At 31.4% G+C, this 13,641-nt stretch overlaps 1 protein-coding gene across 2 annotated transcripts in view; it reads left to right on the forward strand.

The window, feature by feature from the left end:
- LOC145329057 (cell adhesion molecule DSCAM-like) overlaps positions 1 to 13,641 on the forward strand; it is a 72,305-nt gene that overhangs the window by 15,293 nt on the left and 43,371 nt on the right. For both annotated transcript variants that reach the window (XR_013882760.1, XM_080173077.1), the window contains exon 2: positions 10,905 to 11,082. Coding sequence is in view for 1 of the 2 variants with exons in the window: in XM_080173077.1 (XP_080029203.1) it covers positions 10,905 to 11,082 (178 nt within the window). In the remaining variant the exon portion in view is untranslated. The remainder of the gene's footprint in view (positions 1 to 10,904; positions 11,083 to 13,641) is intronic.

The raw sequence follows: 13,641 nt of genomic DNA on the forward strand, positions 1-13,641 counted from the left end.
GAGGGTTCAGACGTTTCGACCACTAATTTTAACCTACAGAAGGGGTAGTTTTGAGTATAATCATTGGGGATGTACATCAATTTAGTGGCCATTGTCTTATCCATCTAGGTCCCTGGGTTTTGATGCTGTAGTAATAAATTTGCTATTCTGTTGGATTTTGTGGAGGGGGTTGGACACTTTGTATATTGCGGCTACCCTTGTTCAAATTTTATGAGAAAATCGTGAGATGGTATTATATCCCCCCCCCACTACCCCTCCTTGGTAAATTTACCCTAAGGGATAGGGGGGGGGGGGATATTCATAGAGATTTTAATCATATAATGTTTGTGTTATTTTTAGTTGGTATACACTTTATTTTGGTTTAATTAATTTGTTTTTTACGTTTTAATGTAATTTGCCTAATAACATACTTAAATTGACTTGAATCTTTATTTGTTTTTATTTTTTATTGAAATTAATTCACTTGATTAGAATTTTACTAAAAATAAGTCATAATTTTGTTAGGTATTAATAATTGAAATAAATATACATTAAAGTTCTCCTTGAACGTTAGAATTTTAAGTTTAATCAGCGTATCAAAAATTGCATTCATTTAAAACAGCATAAAATGTACCAATAAACATTGCTAGTTTTTAGTAACCAATCATTAAAAGTTCCTAACGTTTTAATGATAGGACATATTTATTATAACTTTGGGTACCAGTATAAATTACATGCCCATTTCCGCATGGTTAATTTTCCTTAAATGAACGGTTTTACATTTTTACCCTCCAAAAATATTTAAAGACATGAAACAAAATCTGTCTATCCACAAGGTATCTATCTATCTATCTATGAATCACGAAATTTTACATTAATTACCTAACTTCCCACTTCCCCTGCGGGGACGCGTCCACGCGGTAAGGGTCGCTAGAAATAAGGGTGTGTATAATAAGTGTTCTATAAATGTCACAAAAAATGAGATATATGTATATGAAAATAGCACACGAAGAACAGATCTTTTGTATACATGTAAATACAGATTACTACCCCCCCTTTTTTTTTCAATAACCTTTTTCGTCTGCTAGCAAATTTTTTTTTTCTGCTACTTGGCTGTGTTAATATTCCTGTTACCATATTGGTTGATTTTCAAAGACACAATTGAGAGTCGGCATAAGGTGATTGCGATAGGGAAATACAGCTATTTAATCCTTTCTCCCTATAGTGTTTTACTCTAATACATGAAGAAACTTGCAAATATCTCTTGCTTATTAGGCTTAAATATTCACTAATCTTATCACGCAACACACATAGCAGCAGAAGGTACGATTTTCAACGTCTATAGTATGTCAAACGCGTGACCCTTAACGCTAAAGTCGCGTGATTCTTGGCTGACTGAACGAAACGTTATTTAGTTGTGTGTGATAATTATGGCTAGGCATATTTGCCTGTATTTATACGGGGTAGGAATAGATATTCTGAACTAAAGAATATATTTGCTACAAATAGTTCACAAAATCCCCTTTAAAATGTCTTACTAGAGCTGTTACCGAGATACATAGTTACACAAAGAATATGCAGGGAGGGAGAGGACATTGGACTGTAAATTATTCTGACCCCCAAAGCATTTAAACTTGTTATAATATTTGCAAGCTTTAAGAGTTGAAGGGATTTATTACTAAATATTAAATAAAATTGTATAACTAATAGTGACTAAACGTTTCCACCAATTACTTCTAATCTAAGGTTCCTATATTGTTATCATAATACATTTCTCTGTCCTAGAAATTAATAATATGCATTGAAGGTCATTAATATCTACTGGCTTATTAATAGCTCTGTCTGTGTGTGTGTCTGTCTGTTTTTGTGTAAATGCCTTTATTTATTCATTTAAATAGCTGATAAACAAGTAATATTACATTAGAGTAAAACACTAGAGGGAGGAAGGGTTAAATAACTGTATCTCCCCATCGCAACCCCCATGTGTGTGCAACCCTTCTATTGGGTCATTGAAAATCAACCAATTGTGTCGCTTATATTAGCACAGCCAAGAAGCAGAAAATAATTTAGAAGCAGATGAAAGAGGTCTTTGAAAAAGAAAGGGAGGTATTTGTCTGTATATTCATCTAAATTATAGATCTGTTAATATTACTCTATTTTTCGTGCTAATAATAATAATAGCATGCCTTGTTTTTACAAAAATACAGAAAAGGCTCTTTTGATGGAATAATGAGTAGGTTAACTGTTGAGATTTAAGCAGATTTGTTATTTATATAAATAGATTAAATATTAGAAAGAAAATGTGTACCTAATATTGTAACGTCTCAATTAAATATTAAAAATCAAGAACTAACGGAGGACTGACTTCATTATAGAGTAGCATTTCAGTCTAGACGTTTTAATAGTAAGGATGAGTTGGTTAAAAATAATAGCCTAGTTTTAAAACTTGGGGATAGAGGTTTTTATTAGGAAAATCAATCAATAAAAGATATTGTAATTTTCTTTGATTAAACGTTGTCTTGTCAAATCATGACCTCTGTCAGCCAAGACCATTTTTTATACGTCATTAAGTAATATAAAAGAGGAGACATGAGCTATATGTAGTTGGGTCCACAGGGCGGGGACCCTGTCCAGATTTTGTATTGGGTCTTTGAAATGTAAACACAGTCGAGCATCTACAAAAGAACAAAAAGAAATTTACGAAAAGGATCTCCAGCACTTGGGTTAGGTAGGTAGTTGGCTGGATTATACATTTTAAATTTGATTTTCATTATCTTTTACCATGTCCTTTTCGATCAGGATGAGTATGTAGAAAAATCTAGTTTAAATACTCTCCAAATTAGGAGTTTTGACTCTTACAATATAAACACGACGGTGTCCTTTCAGTTCCACGCATGTATCTCATTGTCATATTATTAGGATCGCGTATTATCGCTACATCATTAACTGTCCCTTTACCTTTGCTTTTATAATAGATCTATAATTATAGATTTATAAATCTGACAACTACTTGGCTTAAATGGTGGAGACTCTTTTTGTCTACTTTCAAATTGCTTTTTGTTATTTTGTAGGGACTTGGCTGCGTTCATATTTCCGACGCTATTACCTGATTTCAATGACCGTGTACAATATCGGGGCAGGGTCCCCGCCATGTGGGCAGAGTTCATACCTCCTCTATTCTTATACATTAACTTAATGCCTTGTTGCTATTGTGAAAAATCACACTATGCTGTTTTCTAATTCGCGGAATTCAATGCACACCACGCACGAATGGATGACTAGGGCACATTTTTTTAGTACTTTTTCAATAGCAGTTCATTTAGTAGCTGATCTTCTTTCTATTCACCTTTTTAGCAGCGAAGCAACTATATAACAAGGTTGACAACATCCATAAAAGCGAAGCACTGAAACGGTAGGACAAACGGACATTAACACTTGTATAGTATCTGAACTGAAAAATCGGAACATAAATGTAAAAATGTCGTATCAAATTTGTAGGTAAATTTGTTAAAAAACTGCTTAAAAACAGGATAATGTTTATGGACATACTTACATTTTTGGACTTGATTATAGAGTTGCTTCGCTTATAATATTGTTCTTTTTTGTCCCAGGAATCAATATACCAAAAATCAGATCAAACTGATAATTAAAACACTTGAAAATTTGTTGTTAAAAAAGTAGAAAAATCAACATGTTTAAAATGGACGTACGGACATTCTGGTAATGATTATAGAGTTGCTACGCTTTCTAAATCGTACCCAACTACTACAGGAATCATCATGCAAAGTTTGAAATCGATAGGACAATTCTAACATGCCTAAATTAATGAATAAAAGCTATCTATCTCGGACGGACGGACGGACGGACGTACGGACGGACGGACCCTAATTATAGAAAAGCTTCGCTTTTAAAAAACAGCAAAGTTGTAAGTTTCACAGATGCAGGGTGGGATAGGTCATTGGACTTATATTATACCTACTAGTACCCAAATTAGCTTAAAACTGCTGGAATTATTATCAAATATTAAAATAGCAGTGTCTAAACTTTTCCATCAATAGTTTTATTCTACAGATGGGGTAATTATGTTAATTATGATTGAGGGTCTATATCAATTTTGTCTTTCCTTATGATCCTTGTTGTTTTTTTTATCTATACTTAAACTATTTTTATTCTATTAAAATAACAAAAATCTGTTAATCTGTTTTATTCTTTAAGTAGATGCAATAAAAATGGACATATTTTCAAACCTACGGAAAAAGATTATAAAATCTTTTATAGATTAATAAAAAAAATACGAAAAGCCCTCTTTTTGTAATTTGATAAGTTGATGTTTTATAAAGGATGTAAAAAAGCAATGAATTTTAAAAGAATGTTAAAACAAAAACGGGTCCTAAAAATGTCATGTTTTTATTGAGTAATATTTTTAGTAGGCCAGCTATTCTACAACTAAGGCATCTTTTGTACTTTTTAAACATATATTGTAGCCACTTTTTCAAAGTTTTATCATAGAATAATAATAATTTCAACTGTTCAAGGCTTGTAATTGCTTTGTTAATTATGGACAAAACCGTTCTGTTTTTTAACCTCCCTTCTAAAGCATTCTTTTCATACATGTACGTGATCAGTAACCATTTTTCGTGATAATTTGGTGTTTTAAATTAGCTTCAACTATTTTTTTACCCTCGTCATGTTTAGATTATAATGTACATGATTTTATTTTTTTTAAGATTAGGGGGTTAAAGCCCTTTTTAACCTTTTTACTTGCTTGATTTTAACAAATGAGAGAATGTGTTTATTAAACTTTGGGTACGAGTATAATTTACAGTCCAATGTCCCCTCCCTCCCTGCAAGAACCCCTCTTGGTTTTTTTGCAGTGTTTTGGCTGCCTAAACTAAAGCAGTTTTTCTTGTGAAGGGTAATTTAAATTAAAATGTGTATTAAATACATCAGACCATTCAATCAAACACAATATGGAAGCTAACCAAGTTGTGGCCGTCTAACAACTAAAAAAGAACAATAAACTTAAATACCTACGTAATTAAGACATTTTTATTGAGAAAACATTTATTAGTCCTAACTGTTACACTATCATTAACCTCATGTATACTTAGATGTCAAACAAACAATTTTTTGAATATCATGATTGGTTAATTAATTTCCACACTCCCCAAAAAACTGAAGCTACCTATAAACAATAAAGGTACTAAGAAAGAGAGGGAATGTCTGATTGAGCCAATAGGAGAATCGCATCGGAATTTACATTGGATCTCATTGGTTGAAATTATGTACACATTTTCCTACGAAGGCATGTTTTTTTTCATTTCATACATACATAAAAGTCAGCTGTTAACAGTATATTTTCTTAGTAGAAAGCTTTGCGGAATCAGAATTAATTGCCCAAAAATTTCGTTTACAATTTGAAAGCTTGAAACAAAGTTGGATTCTTAAAAAAAAAGTTAGGCTGGCAACTCGCTGGTGAGGCAAAATTATTTTTGTGAAAAATCCTCCAAAATCGAATAAAAAAATTTACAAAAATGAAATAAAATCTTAAGAGGGTTATTAACATATGATTTTGTTTAATTTTTGTAGATTTTTAATGTGCTTTTGGATGATTTTTCACAAAAATAATTTTGCCTCACTATCGAATAGCGAGTCTATCATTTTTTAAGAATCCACATCAGCTTGAGTCGAAAGTAAACAATACTTTTGTCTGCTAGGAATGTTCTCTCTTAGATTTGACGAATAAAGGGTTCAGAATATTCTTCTACTCTCCTATTTCTATTCTATAAACCTGTCTTAATACCAAGACTTTTTACTATCAAATTTCTCCGGTTCAAAAACTGCTAATTTCTACAGGGATAAATCCCCCCCCCCCTCCCCTTCCTCCAATAAAATATATATATTTTGTAGTGGTTTAAAGGCGAAATGGCTTTAAGTTTTAATTTAAGCATCTTAAATTCGTTGGATCAACTTTTTATGATGATTCTTGTTACAACAAAGAACAATTTAGCTTCTTTTTAATCAATATCTTACAGTATAACGTCTTTTAAAATTAAGTTTTTAAATGGAAAAATTTCTTTTGGATTATTATATTTACCCTCGCCGTATTAAGAAATGAGTCTGAAATGTTTAAAATTTTCTCCTCTCTATTCGGCTGTGAGAGGTGATATCGTAGTTGTGCATTCACAGCCGCATGTGTATAAAACTGGTAAGTCATCAGAATCGCACATTATTTCTACAGCGCAAACTTCCCTTTATCTAGTAAACATCCCTTTGAATTTATATGCTATTGTAATGGATATATTATTACTAGGATCTTACACCAGATTTTCATGTTCTCCAATTAAATGAAACTTGCAGCTAACTAAAATAACGATTCCCCCTTTCTCACCTCCTTTACCCTATCCTCTTTAAACGAGTTCTATGTTATCAAGCTAAATTGATAATTGACAATTTTCTACGTATATTCTACATCCATTGCTATTGTTTGGAAATGTGAAACATTTTGTGAAATTGACATTTTGCGTAATTGAATGCTTACTGATATTATATACCGCTGTGCAGCATATTAGTTTTGGCTCCAATGCCTACCTATCTATGAGTGTTTGTGTGTGTGTGCCTGCAATGTTGCTGATACTTTCAAACCAATATTTTAGCTTAGATATTTATAAGATATTATTGCAATTGCTGTCTTTAAAACTTGAGATACTTTACATCAAATCTTTTGTACTTATAATCGACAGAAGGGATAATTTTGCTAATAATGATTGGAGATATACATCAAATTATCGTCTATTGTCTTATCTCAGAAGTTTATTTTTTGTTAAAAATTGTTATTTTATATTTAAAAAAAAAAGAGAAAAGTAGGTAGGTAATTTAATTAAGAGATAAAAACAGATTAGAAACTTTTTGGGACAACTTTTGAAATGCTGTTTTTGTGTGGACAGCAACCACCTAAACACATTTTTAACGCTCACTTTTTGCTCTTTTACCGTGCATCATTCTGAAGCTCTTAATCAAGCTCTAATCAAGTAGCTCATAAAGAAATTGATTTCTTTATTGGAAGAGAGAATAGGAAGGGAATTGATAATAGAATATATGTGAATATTATGACAGGAAAAAAATGTCAATTAAGGTTGCTACCATTGACATCACTTATTAATCATTTCCTTCATCCAGTAGGAGGGGTGGGGGTGAAGGTGGTGGATCAAGGAGATCGTTACTTTAGCCAGCCACAAGTTTTACTTTATTGGCGTACATGAAAATCTGGTGTAAGGTTTATTAATCATAACTAATCTCGTATCGATCTAGTTCAATATTATTAGTAAGCTAAAAAGAATTTGTCTTTCATATAGAAATCATCCCACCCCTGTTTTGGGTTGTATATTTTTTAAAGACTAATGCCCGTCCCCCTTTAAAATACAATTTTGTGCTCTTTATTGAAAAGGGGTAGTTGGAGTAATCTGTCTACTTGTTGTTATTGTAATCTTTTTTTTCAAATGGGATGTTTAATCCACACTTCTATTCTTGGAAGTCATTTAATCCCTCAGACTTGGGTGGGGTGGATTAAATGATTTAGGTTATTTTAAGTAGAGTAGCTACTGTGTAGATTACTTGGTCCTCATGTCTAATGGATTTTAAGCTGTGGAAATTGTATTGCATAATTTAGCTGCTATATAAGATAATCCTTTGGAATTTTCTATGAAGATTTATAAGCTCTCAAACTTTTTTTCTTGGTCTAGCTAAAAAAAAATTGTTTAGCTTTGCTACTAATAGATATTCTTATACTTGTTTTTGATTCCTTACCTTTTGTCGAATCTCAAGTACTTTAGCACCTTTTCTCTGCTTTCTTTTAATCAGTAATAGATTGATTATTTTAGATGGTCAATCAGGCACAATAATCTAGTTTTATTAAATGAATGTTTTTAAAAAAAAATAACTGACTTAACTTTCGAAAAAAAGTCGGAATATTCCTTTTTGTGTCCCTCTTGGACTTTTATTTGGACTTGGTCCAATTAGTGAATTAATCATCTAGACTTTCTATATTTATTATAAGTCTTTGTAATTTTGTAATGAAAAGAAATCTTGAAACAATAGGACAATAACCAATAAAGTCACTTTTGAAATGTGATACTTCGGACCATTCATTGATGCATTTCATTAACTACAATGATTGCAAGTATTTGATTGGTCTTATGTTTTGTCCAACTGCTGCACTGCTGGCTTGGGGTGTTAAATTAAAAGCTTAATGATTTGATCTCAAAGATACATAAATCATTAAATAATCAAGAAATAGGAATATTAATGACTTGCCATTAATATGTATATAGGCTTATAACAGCCGCAGCTCATTACCATGCATAGCTAGAACTTGAAGACAATGGTCGTACTATCAAATGAAATACATAGAATAATTTTCTTCTAGTGAATAATCCTCCAAGATAAAACTAGATGGAGAAAACATTTGAATTAATCCCTACAAAAAAAGTTGAATAAAAAGGTGTGCAATCGCAGTCGTATTGTGTCAAAAGACAAATTAATCACAAAAGTAGAAGAATGGATTCATTATAACTTGGATCTCTCACAAGATTATTATTTACTTTAATAAGATGAAACTCGTAGCTGGTTGAAATAACAATAACCCCTATCCACATACTTATTTTCATAATACCAAAATAGTGTATTCAACATCCATCAATAGAGGTTTTCTTTTTATAAACAAGTTAAAGTGAGGGTAGAGGCAGTCTTTTTGTAACTGTAATGCGGTTTATATGATTTGATAATGTAATTTTATGCTGAGGTGAGTGCACAGCCCTCATTGAATAAAAAGTTGTCCAGATTAAGTTCTTAAAAGACAGGATGTTGGTATCTATAAAAAGCTCAAATTATTGTCTCAACTAAAACACCACACCCTCTTTATTTTGACATTGTAACAACAACTTGCTTTTGAGAAAGTTAGGGGAACATTTTTCATTATCTTTGACAATTTTATATGTAATGAAATTACTTAGGTAATGTTTGATTTAACGAGAAACTGGTTTGGATGCTTCCTAGCCACTTTTTTAGGGTCCTTTACAATACAATAAAGAAAAAATAACGTGGAAAAATATAAAAGCAAAATGAATTTCAAGCACTTCATTCTTTTTCTCCCATTATACCATTATTTCTGTTTAGATTTAAATGTCAGATTGGCAGCCTATAATCTAGAAGCTCTTATTTAATGCAAAATGTATTGAACATTAATTGTCGAAAATTGGCCCCTCAAGATATCTATTGCTAGGGCTTGTTTTTTAACAATGGAAATGACTGGAGAATTTTTTTGCCAACTTCTACCCTTCCCCCCTTTTTAATTTATGTGACCCTTCCCCCCTCTTCAATTTATATGACCCTTCCCTAGCTGCTAGCTGTGGTAAAACATGCTACTGCTTCTAGTAATTTGCATTGACATGGATATTTATTTAAAAATAACTTTATTGTCTTTTAAGAGCCAAAAAGAATCATAATTTTGACAAAATGTATTGCTTTTCTGTGTCATGTTTATCACAATTTTTGTCATAGACAAGTTGGAGGCATAATAATTTTTCTTTCGGTTTCAAAATCTCTCTCCCTGCTTAAATCAGTCTTTGTTTGAATTAATATGAGATAAGATAATTTTAGGGCTTACATTTGCAACTTTTTTCTGTTGGGTCATGGGGAGTATTGTTGAAGCTTTTCTACATTTGAAGTCTGTTTTGTAAATCTGTACAATTTCTAACTAAATATGCCAGGAAAGTCGTATTTTGTATCAGGGTTCCTGTAATAATAAGGTATAATAAATCCCCCAAAGTAGGTATACTGAGGAATTCTAAGACAATTGGGAACAAACTAAAATCACAAAATGTATATCATCCTAATGAAGATTTCTGCATATGAAGCAAAACTAAAAGCGCTGGTTGGTTTGTTAAGCTTTTCTTTCATGAATATTTTCATTCTTGTTCATTTAGAATTATTTTGTCTGGTAATGGGAGATTAAACTAGTTAGGCAATACAAATCATTGTTCATATTAATGTTTAAAATTAAAACATAATAGATATCTAATAACCATTATCATAAAATTTTTGGGTATATGTGGAGGGATATTGCACCTTAACTAATAAAATTTTCCAGATAAAAATAATAAAATGAAGAAAAGTCACTCTCAATATCTAACTTTTCTTACTGGTGAAAAAGTTTAAATAACCTATATTGTTTCCTTTTATTTTATCTACCCTTTTCAATATTATTTTTTTCAAATATCAACCAAGCCCTCCCCCCTGCTTCACCAGTGTTAAAAACGCCCCATAAAGCACCTAGGTTTACTTTGTTATGAAAAGTCATCATTTTTAGGTAATCACTGCTTTGACCAAGATACAACCCACTGATTACACCAAACTCTGGCCTGGTTAAATCTCCAATTTTACAGTTGACTATATAACCCTCCCCCCCTAATTTCGCTGGCTCTAGAAAAAATATTATTATTTACAGTTGTTAAGGTTTACTAGGGGCTGCCATGTACCCCCTAGCTTAGAAGATAGCTACCAAAACATACCCTAAATTGCTGCTATCCATGGGCAATTTATAGTTCACATTATATAAAAATTGAGGTGGGGGGGGGGGGGGGTTCATTGGAAAAATAAGGGATTCTATCTCTGGGATCTAAACTCAAAATATGAACTTGCAGTTTTTTGTATTCTTTGTTGTTTGTTTGTATTTGCGCTGGTCATTTTTTTGCATACACAATAAGTCATTCCAGATCAAATCTTAAATTAAAGGTAACATGAATGATTATTAAAACAGACCTTACAATGTATATAAGCTGTCATTAGCTGTAATTAATTTTGATTACATTAAAAATATCAAAACCCTAATAAATCAATCAATCAATAAATGTTTCTTATTATTTCAGGTTTGTGCGACAATGCCGCGGTCACGACTAAAACTGCGCGCGAAAGCGAGAATGTCGTCTTAGAGTGCAAATTCCCGCCATCTCCCGTTGAGAGCAAATGGTACTGGACCCGGACAAAGCCCGGCGGTAAATATGATACTGTGGCCTTTGGAGATGAGGTTCTTATTTCTGGATATAGGTAAGATTTCATATTTTTATTATCTTGTTACTCTTTAAACTGTTATTGCTACTATAATTATGAATTTAATTGTCTTTGTTGTAATTTTTCTTTAGAAAGTATAACATTTTTTACCAGAACTGTAAATAATCACTTGGAACTAATTTTCCCCTTTCTTCCCCTTGGATGGACACGCTCACACTTGTCAAATTTGCTTGATTGATAAACTAAATTTCTGCCCCCTTTCTTAAATCAAATCAATAACATTTTTTTTTTGAAGTAAAGACTGTCAATTTAGATAATTTTCTAGTATTTTTAGTGTAATAAATAAAGTAAACCAAAAGTTTAATCATATAAAACATTTCTTTAGAATTTAGATAAATAAAATATTTTTAAAAAGTAAGGGGTTTCTCTGAGGTAGGATCTTGGCTATTTTTAGTAAGGGGTGACACTGATTTTTAAAAAAAAATATAAAGATACTCTCCTTTTAGATTTCTAGTTGAAAGATTGAATGAGACCATATTTCATTTTTGTAGACTTTTCAAATTAAACCATTTTATCAATTAAACTATATTTGTCACCAGTGGCTATGTGCCCACTGATTTTAGGATGGATTTAGAACATTTATTATTTCTAATTAATTACACATAAATTTCTAATTTAACAAGAATTTGATTGTCCATAAGCAGAATTAATAAAATTTTAAAATCAATGAACTTTATTGAAGTAGAAATTATGGTTAGCTGCACTGCTTAAAATATTAAGATAAATGGTCGAATTTTGTCTTCATGTCTGTTTATATGGTAACTGGTTTTTAAGTCTCTCTGTCTGTCCGTCTGTCTGTCTGTCTGCAAGTCTGGAGACAAGAAATGCATAAAAGTAATGCACAATAAAACATAGACAAGTTTTAGAATGGACACATATATATTTTTTTAAATCATTAAAAAAATTTACTAAATACCTAGTTAAAACTAATCTAGTAGATGGACCAAAACGAAGTATAAAGTACATAATGTTTTTAAGGCTTTTTAAAACTAGGATTAAAAAAAACTACATTTGGAACATATAATACATATAGAAAACCTGCTTGCAATTTTCTCATAGGTGTGTTTATTCATTTAAACCAAATTGTATGTTTTTTAAATAGCCAAAAAATAAAGAGTTTACAAAGATATTTCAAGCTGCTTTTCAATTAGGTAGGTATTATTTTTAATTTGTTTTAAACTTTTAGATTTAGTTTGCTACTTTTTTTTATTAATTTTAACTGTTTTTTAAAAACTTGTTTTCTCATGGTTTTGTTCTTTTTTTCTAAAGATTTATGTTTTCCTTGCCTTTTCCTGTCCGTTATTGTTTCTAATACCCCCCCCCCCTCACCTTAAGTCCATTTTCTCATCCTATGCCCCCCAGAGGGTTGTTCTACGAACCCACAAAAATTATCTTATTTTGTCAAAAAATCTAGATTCTGTTTAGTCTGTTACCAAGTTGCTTTTAGTAATAAAATGCAGTCATTAGAGTCTTATATATTTTAATCTAAAAAATAAATATTTACAGATAAAAGTCGATCCCCTGTTGGGGGCTTAAACCTTTCAATAGCCAACCTAACCAAAATACGAAAGCATTATCATAATCTAACTAAACAAAGCATAGCCTATTAAATTCAATGCTTATCTTTTAATATAAAACTAGAAATTGGCTAAATAAAAAAAATAACAGCATTTTAGAATCACCCACTCCTCCCCTCAAATTATGAACTCTTTTTTTTTTTTCTCTACATGTGAGCCAAAAAAATGTTTTACACCCTTTTTTCTTGTGTCGTTCTAACCTATATTTTTCTGTATTTTTATTTCCGAAAGAAAATGTACCAACGCCCGTTTGTCCCTATAATCAGGCGGGTGGGGATGTTATATCTGTAGAAAAAACATTTTGCCTCCAGTTTCAGGCTAAGTATATTAATATAAATACTAGCGGCTACGCCCCTAGAAGCCTCTAGGTGCACTAGTAAAAAAAGTATTTTTCGGGGGGGGGGAGGGTGTGAAGACACCCTCCCCAAAAATAGTTTAAAACCTTCCCAGGACCTATAAGAAGCTTCACTGTAAAGGAGAACAATATCGGTTCAGTGGTTAGCGAGATCCTTCGGGACAGACATAAAACGCTTACTACTTTATATAATAGGATTTGTGACTTTATAAATATTTCTTAAACATTGCCAGAAAACCTCAAAACTTTTATGTTTTCATATTCCATTTCCCTATCCCCCTAGTTATTTCTAAAATCAAATTTAAACATGTAATATTATATCAAAAAAAAAAGTTTAAAAAAAAAACACAATTCAATGTGATTTTAATTGCCGCGTACCATGTTGATTTGAATTGTAATTAAAAATGACCTTCGTCGATCCAATTTTAACATATTTTGCTTTGTTTTGTCTGAGAGGGAGAAAATAATTTTAATTTTAAAGAGCGCAGCTTCTCAATAACTCGGTACGTCCGTATCTATGAGAGTAAAAATTAGTTTATTTGCTAACTAAGCCTTAAATATTCATCTCCCATCGTTGTTCAGAAGGTTTTAAAATGTAATTAC

Source organism: Acartia tonsa, chromosome 9 (assembly GCF_053477335.1).
Source record: "Acartia tonsa isolate MP-2025a chromosome 9, ASM5347733v1, whole genome shotgun sequence".
Taxonomy (NCBI): domain Eukaryota; kingdom Metazoa; phylum Arthropoda; class Copepoda; order Calanoida; family Acartiidae; genus Acartia; species Acartia tonsa.